General features: G+C 66.3%; 1 protein-coding gene across 2 annotated transcripts; it reads right to left on the reverse strand.

Annotated features, from left to right (window-relative positions):
- Nucleotides 819-7,418, reverse strand: LOC102184116. Of its 2 annotated transcripts, none has more exons than XM_018041571.1 (3): nucleotides 7,291-7,418; nucleotides 3,716-3,931; nucleotides 819-2,475 (listed from the first exon to the last, which is right to left on the reverse strand). In XM_018041571.1, exon 3 carries the CDS (start codon nucleotides 2,444-2,446, stop codon nucleotides 1,220-1,222), a length of 1,227 nt encoding a protein of 408 aa, XP_017897060.1. In that variant the 5' UTR covers nucleotides 2,447-2,475; nucleotides 3,716-3,931; nucleotides 7,291-7,418; the 3' UTR covers nucleotides 819-1,219. The 2 variants fall into 2 exon arrangements, with proteins under 2 accessions (XP_017897060.1, XP_017897059.1); XM_018041570.1 differs by having other exon boundaries at nucleotides 7,278-7,418.

An 8,524-nucleotide genomic window follows, 5' to 3' on the forward strand; every position in this document is an offset into this window, starting at 1 on the left:
GAGGGTGTGTGGTGTCCCTGGAGGGGAGGCCCCCCGAGGAGAGGGGGAGGAAGCTGCAAGGCCCAGGGGATGGGAGCTGGGGAGCCAGGCTTAGGCCTGAGCTGGGACAGGGCCCAAGGAGTTGTTCTCCGAGGCTCACACGGCAGGGAGTGCATGCACCCTAGGAGCTCTCAAGCTGGGACATCCTCAGCTTTGCCTCAGACCCTTTCGGGCCCCGGTTGAGGGTCCTGCCGCGGCCCCGACCCGTCGCATGCCCCCCCACCCCTCAAAGCACAGGGACCCCCAGTCCTGCAGGGCACCCTGGCATGCCGGGCTCCTCGCCACCAGCTCCGGGAGGGACGAGCTCCTCCAGGACTTCACATGTGCCCCAGAGAGGGTCCAGTGACTCAGTGCCGGGCTGAGGGGCGCACACAGTGGGACCCCAGCTCCGGCTTGGCCACCAGGGAAGTAAAGAACCCTCTAGTTCCGGTCGAGGCCCAGTCCTCTGCTGGCCCACCTCACAGAGGCCCTGCGATGGCCGGGCTCCAGCTGCATGAGGCCGCAGGTATGGGTCAGGGTCGGGGACCAGGGTGGCTGCCCGGAGCCTGTGCCATTCCAGGGGAGGAGCTCCCTCCATGCCCGTGAGCTTCCCCCACGATGAGCTGTCACCCCGACCCACCTGGACTCTGCTCGGGCAGTCTGGGGGTGCCCGACCCTCGTTCCCTCCTGACTCAAGCCCTGGCTTGACAGGCGCCCTGCTCCAGGACCTGGTGGTCAGACCCACTGCTAGAGTGCTCTCTCAGCTGCCTGGTCTAAACAAACAGGCTTTCGGACCAGGATTAACTTAGACGCTCAGTTGTTACATTCTATCCTCTTTTGTTTCCAAACACAGCATCCTCAAACACACACAGTTCACAACGCGGCCTGCTTTGATAGAGAGGAGGAACCCCACCGGCTGCTTTCAGGCCCTCCTGAGTCAGTTCAGTCACTCAGTCGAATCCGACTCTTTGCATCCCCGTGGATGGCAGCTCGCCAGGCTTCCCTGTCCATCACCAACACCCGGAGTTTACTCCAACTCATCTCCGTTGAGACAGCGATGCCATCCAACCATCTCATCCTCTGTCTTCCCCTTCTCCTCCTGCGTTCAATCTGCCTTCAATGCCCAGGGCAGCCCGGTCTGCAGGGACCCCCAGGGGTGGCCGGGTGTCCAGCAAGGGGCCCTGCCTCTGCCCTCAGACCGTCACACGGGGTTCACCCCGACCGCCCCGAGTCTCCTCAGCTGCAGGGACACAAACTGGCAGAAGCAGAGGCCCACCTCCAGGTGGCCCGGGGCCCCCGCGGCCTCCTCCCAGTGGGGGAAGTGCGCATGGGCCAGGCAGCAGGCATAGCTGGACGAGAACCGCAGGATGGCCTCCTGGAACGCGGCCTCGCCCTCGGGGGCGCCCAGGAAGGCCCGCTTGCAGTCGCCCAGCACCACGTACACGAAGTACAGCTTGTTCTTGGTCTCGCAGCCCACGAGCACCGAGTGCGGTGCCAGCAGCAGGTTGGCCTCCCCGACGCGGCACGCCAGCTCCCGCAGGGTCCTCCTGGAAGACCTTCGGAGCCAGCACAGGGTGTTGACGCTTAAGATCATGAAAAAGAGGCAGAGAAATATATTGGCGCTGATCACGAGGAACCACTGAGGTGGCTGGCGCGCCACGAACCCGATGGTGAAGGGTATGAACAGGAAAACCACAGCGAGGAGCATGAGGGCTATGGCGAGGATGACCCTGCAGCCCAGGTAACGCAGGAAGCAGCGTGGCGAGCGCACGCTGTTCAGGATGCCCACGGCTTGCTTGTACAGCTCGGGGTCCTCCAGCACCTCCTTCAGGGCGTCCGGCACGGCCAGCGTGCTGAAGCTGCCCACCTCCCACGAGGACAGGCTGTCCCTGTTGATGCAGTCCAGGGTCAGCAGGGCCTTCCCACTGTAGAGGGCGGGGGCCGAGCGCAGGGCCGGGGGGCGCGCCAGGCGCTGGTTGGGGGTGCACAGGAGCTGCACCAGCTTCTGGAAGAAGCGGCCGTCCGTGGCCTCCAGGTAGGTCAGGTGGCTGAGATGCAGCGGGACCCGGCAGGGCCGCAGCAGGACAGGCAGGACCGGCTTCCTCTCCAGGCAGGAGCCCACGAGCGACAGGTCGGCCTCCAGGAGGCACCAGCGGCTTTGCACAAAGTCCTCGCTCAGCACCAGCAGCACCTTCTGGCTCTGCTGGATGCAGCCCGCCATGTTCTCCAGCACGTTCCTGCCGGGCGTGAAGTCCCGCTCGTGCAGGCACACCCTCAGCCCCGGGAGCTCGGCCTCCAGGCGGCCGGTGAGCCCATGGGTCCACACGGCGTCCACGCTGCTGTAGCTCACAAACAGGTGGAACTGGTCGCCGGGCCTCAGCGGGGAGATGCCCGGGGCCCCGCCTTCCTCCCCGGCGCAGGAACCCATGCGGGCTGCCCCGGGTCTGCCTCTGGTCCCTGAGAAGAGAAGCGCCCTTAGGCTGCAGGAGGTGGAGACGGACGGGCTGACTGCAGACGGACAACAGCCAACCCTCTGCAGGGGTGCAGCCGCAGACACAGTCGGCAGCTGTCAGCCCGGGAAGACACCAAGCACCCAAACCTGCCAGGCGTGGTCAGTGACGGCCCGCCTTCCCCCTCCCCACTTGGGACCCACCAGAGGAAGTCACAGGCACCCCTCACCCGTCCCGAGGACACAGCCTCCCGGGGGACCCTGAGCCCCTCCCACTCTGGGGCCTGCCTTCGGGTCTCCACCGAACCCCAGTGACGGGGACCCTGCTCCAGCACACCCTGGGGGTCTGCCCTCTGTGGCGCCCACTCAGGGCCTCTGGGGACATGCACAGGACATCTGGCTCCAAAAGGGCTGGGGCTCACGGAGGCCACATTCAGTCCCCTGTGGTTCACGTGTCCAGCGGCACGGGGGCCTGGATGTCTGTGCCCTCCCAGACTTCCTGTGCTGAGATCCTAACCCCGTGGTGATGGTCTCAGGAGGTGGGGCTCTGGGGAAGTGACAAGGCCACCGGTGGAGCCCCCAGGCTAGGGTCAGTGTCATTCTGAAGGAGACCCCATGGAGTTCCTGCTGTCCCCACCCACCCTTTCACGAAGACCCGGTGTCCAGCAACCAGGAGTGGGCCTCAGGGAAACATCCTGGAAGCCGAGGCCTGCAGCCTCTGGCCTCCAGTGTTGTGGGAGGGCACTGGGGCTGTGCAGTCGCCTCCAGCGGTGCTCCAGGAGGGGTCACACGTGCAGGGCCCTGGCCTGCCTCTGCTCTACACGCATCCTCCCACTGAGGCCCCGCCGGGCCCGTTCAGGATCCAGAGCTGAGCCTGGGCCGCCTTCACGGGTCTGCCTGCTTGTCCCCAAAAGCACGTCCTGCAGGTGTCCTTGTGCACCCATGGCCCCATGCGGGTCCCAGCAAGCAGCCCTCAACCCCGCAGGCCCAAGGCAGGCTGTGACCTCCCGGCCTCTGGGTCCTCTGGCTTGGACCCCTCCCCCCTTGGGGGAGCAAGGTGGGAGTCACGAGGGCCAGGTCAGCTCGGGACGACCCTGTGGTCTAGACCCCCCTGCCCCTGCCACAGGGTCCCTGCATCCCGAGTCGGCCGGGCAGCTGAGAACCAGGGGAGGAGACACTGAGGCTCAGAGGGATACCCTGGGGAAGCCAGGCACTTGGAACCACCTCCTCCCCACCACCTCCTCTCACCTCCAAGGGGGAGAGGGCGCTCCCCCGCAGCGTCCAGGCGTCTGGGAGGCAGAGGCTGCCGCTGTGCTTCCTGGGCACCAAGGGCCTCCAATGTGGTGCCCACGTTTCCCGCTCCCCACGCCCGTCCTCAGAGGAGGCCTGGGAGCAGCCGGGGCGTGTCTGCCCTGGAGGGAAGGACTTCTGCAGCCGAGGCTTTCTGAGACATCTCTGCTAAATCTGATGAACAGCAGGAAAGTGAAGGAGGAAGGAAACTGAGGAAGGAGGAGGTTTCAGGGGAAGCGGCCAGTGCAGCTGCTGCTGGGCAGGGGCACAGGCTGGTCCCGGAGGCAGGACCGCCAGGGCTCCCATGGAATCCAATTGATGGTGGAGCCAGGTGAGCGAGAGGCCCTGGCGGGGCCTGGCCTGTTTTCAGGAGGGCAGGCCAGGCTGGGGTCAGGAGGGGGCGCACAGACCATAACTGAGCCTGGCTGCCAGCTCTGAGGGAAGTTCCCAGCTGCCAGTGACCCTCCCTAAACAGCTGCTCTCCTCCAGGAACCTCCCCCGGGAGAGGGGCCGGCCAGCTGCACTCTGCTGTGGCTTCTTGAAACCCTCGCTCCCTTCACCAGTGCCGCCCAGTGACCCGGGAGGGCCACCTGTGTCCCTCAGGGCCTGGACGTCTCCCTCTCACCTGGGGAAGCCGGCCCCCAAATGCTCCTCTCTGATCCGGGCCATTGCACACACGTGATCACTTGAAAAACACCTCTAAAAGCCTCATACCCGAGGAAGAAACACAAGCTAAATCAAAGTGGCGCTAAGTCACTCCAATCTTGTCTGCTCTTTGCGACCCCGAGGACGATAGCCCATCAGGTTCCTCTGCCCATGGCATTCTCCAGGCAAGAATACTGGAGTGGGTTGCCATGCCCTTCTCCAGGGGATCTTCCCGACCCACGGATCGGACCCAGGTCTCCCGAATCGCAGGCGGGATCTTTCCCGTCTGAGCCACCTTTCCACTTAAAAACCTGAGATGTCACATGGGCAGGACAGAGTTAGAGAAAGCCCAGGGGTGACCAGAGCACTGCAAACGGGGACGGAGCTGTGACCTCCGGGCTCTCTTCGGACCACAGATGCTGACTGTGCAGGACGGATGCTCCTGGCTGGAGCCCCGCGGGGGCCGCCCTGGGGGGGCCCGGCACTGTCCTGGGAGCACAGCCCAGAGGACTCCCGCCCTTGCTCTGCTCTCAACACCGGCAACCTGGAGGAGCGGGGAGGGAGCCAACACCTTGCGGCCCCAGCCTCGCGCTCCCAGCGCTCTCGGGGACGGGCCGGGCTGCTCCCTCCTCCCTTCCCATCAAGGCTGGACTGGAAGACCTCAGCCAGCTGCTGTCTGAGCCTCTGATCGGTGTCTGGACAGGCACGGGTGCTGCCAGAGGGAGTCGGCCCTGCTGCCCAGCGGGGTCCCCAAGTGGTCTCCACCTGAGCTCCCAGCGCCCCTCACCCTGCAGGCCCCTGGGTCAGCCCCAGGGCTCCAGCCACACCCAGCCTCCATCGCCTCTGCTCACCCTTTCCCTCTTTGCTTCCAGATCTCAGGGGAGCCTCTGACTAAGGCACCACTGGAGTCTCAACCCTCCCCCGCAGCCCCCATCACACGTGCTGTGTCCCAGCTCCCTGGCCCTGCTCGGCAAGGTCAGGAGGTGGACACAGTGGGCACCCGTGTGTCCAGCCTGCCAAGCTGCAGATGTATTTGGGATGGATGAGAGGGTGGGAGAACCAAGCTCAGGTCAGCTTCCCACACGACGGGCTCCTCTGCCCTGGGTCAACTGTGTCCACACCTGGACTATGCCCACCCCCAGGTGCAGCTCCAGGCCCAGGGAAGGCCTCAAGTGCGGCCTGCAGTCCCCACTCCTCTAGCCAGGGCCTGCCCACAACCCCAGGAAGGGTCTAGCTCGGACGGCAGCCTCAGGCGAGGGCAGGCGGAAGGGCCTCTGACCGGGGTTGGAAATGGTGCTGGTGGCCGGCTCTGTGCTCAGCTGTGCCTGGCCGGGCCCACTGCCCAGAGCCCAGAGGGAGGGCAGGCCCCCAACTCCGCACAGCAGGCTGGGGCGGTGGGGGAGACAAGTGGCCACACACATGGAACCCTGCCTCCCCCTTGCTTGATCTTGAGAGCTCACACCTCGGCAGCCAGCCAGCCACTCAGTTCCTCTCTGTTTTCAAGGCAACAACAGGATGCTGACCCAACTCCCTCACCCTGTCTGGAACTTCCTCCTGGGCAGCCAGTGGGGGGTCCTTGTGGCAGCAGCTTCCTGCTTCCTGCCCCTCCGTGTGCTGAGGCACCTCAGGCAGAGGAGGGGGCAGGAACCCACGAGGCAAGGAGGAGCCTGAGTGTGATTTTAGAAAAGACAGACTGAGGCCTTGCAGGGCGGGGGGCACAGGGCAGGGCTGCGCCCACAGCAGAGCCCACGAGGGACTGTGGGGCCTCGGGGCCAGGGAGAGCCCCCGGTCCTGGGTGTGGTCCTGCTTCCCAGGGGTGCTGCACACGGGTGGGGAGCCGGGAGCCTGAGAGCCACAGTCCCAGCTGAGGCCCGGGGGAGGCGAAGGTGCTGGTCAGCTCGGGGCGTGTCCATGGCTGCCCCGCGCCTTCACCTGGTCAGACTGAGGTTCACCCACAGAGGCCCCTGGCCAGGTGAGGTCTCTGCACTCACGGTCCCAGATTTCGCAGGAGCCCTTCCAGACCTGGTGTCTGGGCCTCATCACAAGGTGGAGGCCAGCAGGGGTCCAGAGGGCCCCAGTCTGACGGGTGTCCCCGGGGACCCTGGGCCCGGCAGCCCGGCTGAGAGCGGGGCCAGCGCGGTGGGTCCAGCCCCCCCAGTGCAGGTCTCTGGGCTCTGGGAGCCACAGGTGGGTGTGGGGGTGTCCATGTATCTGTGTATGTGCGAGGGTGTGTGGTGTCCCTGGAGGGGAGGCCCCCCGAGGAGAGGGGGAGGAATCTGCAAGGCCCAGGGGACGGGAGTTGGGGAGCCAGGCTTAGGCCTGAGCTGGGACAGGGCCCAAGGAGTTGTTCTCCAAAGTTCTTCCCTGGCTCCCTAGGGCTACATTCCAGGGCCCGGGTACAGCTGGAAAAATGGCCACATCTATTTCTGTAATGAATGAGTGAATGAGCAAATGAAGCCAGTTTACACTGGAGCTCTGCGCCCTTGCATGAAGAGCTGATTGTTCCAGATAGAGAACAGGCTCCCCAGGAAGACGCGTGCAAACGGAAGGTGCCCTCCTCAGACTACCATCCCTACGTCTGCTGGCCAGGCCCTCACCGCTGTGGGCAGAGCTGGGGGCTGAGGGAACCGGAGCTGACCCCCAAGGGCACTACTCCACCACCACCCCCGCCCCACCATCAGCTCGAGCTCCCAGGGACAAGTCCTATGGGGTCCTTCACACCAGCCCCTCCAGGAGGGCCCAGCACAGCCTCTGAGGCCCTTGATCCAGGACGACTGGGGTGGGGCTTTTGTGGCCTGTCCCCTAAACCTGTCCGATTTTTCTCTCCTTCTCCGTCTCATTCTTTCTACAAACACTAAAAACAACCAAACAGTACCTGGGAGACACACCTGGTCGTTTTGTGGGCTCAGGACAGCTGGCCACGCACGGCCTCGCTGAAACAGCCGGGGCGGTGTCTCCGCGGGCCCGTCCAAGGGGCCCGGGACCGGGCGGGGCGGGCCGGGCTTGCCCTCTGCGCTGAGCGTAGGCTCCGCCCCCTCGGCCGTGACCTCGCCCCCGCCCTCCTGCACAAAGGGGACCGGGACAGGAAAGGGCGGGGCAGGGCGGGGCTTCACCAGCGCGTAGGCTCCGCCCCCTCGGCCATGACCCCGCCCCCTGCTATCGGTTTCTGCGCTGGTCTTAATCAAGCTGAAAAGGAAAGGATGAAGAGGAGCTGAAACCAAGGGGCCTGAGGGCAGCTCCGCGCGCGGTAGGAGCGCTGAGGACGCCCCGAAGCCGGCGGGGGCTTCAAAGGGGCAACTACTCCGGGTGAAGACGGAGGCGGGAGGCTGGGGAGGAGGCAGAGGCGGGAGACCCGGCAGGAGGCGGCGGGGAGGGGAACAGAGGCCAGGTGTGCGAGGAGAGGAGAAGCGGGGTGTGTGAGGAGGGGTCCCTCCCCACGGGTCCCGCCCGGCCGTGGCGTCTGAGGGCCGTTGCCGGCCCGGCGGCGCCACTGCGGACGCTCCAGACGCCTCCCGGGCACCTAGGGGCACGGAGCCTAGGCAGGGCTCTCGGCCTGGGAGGCCGCCGGGGACGGCAGGCGTGCGCCCCGCCCGCGGACTGGAGGAGCGCGCGCCTCCCCGGTGACCAGGACGCCCCCGTGTGCACGACAAGGCGCCGCGTCCCAGCCCGACCTCGGGGGGCTCCTGCCGGGGCCGGGGGCGTGGCTCTGGCCCTGCCCTGGGAAGCCTGCCGCCAGCCGGCCGGCCCTGCGCTCCCGAAGCCAGACGGGCGGATCGGAGAGTCCAGCAAGGGGCCCTTGTGGCCAGAGCACCTCTGAGCCGGGGGAGCCTGGCTTCTTCAGCCGCTGCGGGGGAACCGAGGACCACAGGGCGGAGCCCTCGCCATCGAGGTCCGGGTGCGGAGGGCCCCCGGCTTCCCGCCCCTCCACCTCACGCTCCCGGCCCGGCCGGAGAGGCAGGACTTGTGTGGACCTCCGCCTGCGGCAGCTCAGCCCGGCCTCCCTCCAGTCCCACACTTGGTGGACGAGGGGGGATGAAAGGGTGGGCAGCGAGCCCCGCAGGGAGAGGCAGGGCTGTGAAGATGCTCCTCAGCAGAGTCCCCTCGCTGGGGACACCGGGGAGC

The sequence above is a fragment of the Capra hircus genome, chromosome 26 (assembly GCF_001704415.2).
Source record: "Capra hircus breed San Clemente chromosome 26, ASM170441v1, whole genome shotgun sequence".
Lineage (NCBI taxonomy): Eukaryota > Metazoa > Chordata > Mammalia > Artiodactyla > Bovidae > Capra > Capra hircus.

What these genes read in the sequence shown, in the direction of transcription:
- LOC102184116 (XM_018041571.1), bottom strand. Translation starts at nt 2,446, where the DNA reads ATGGGTTCCTGCGCCGGGGAGGAAGGCGGGGCCCCGGGCATCTCCCCG.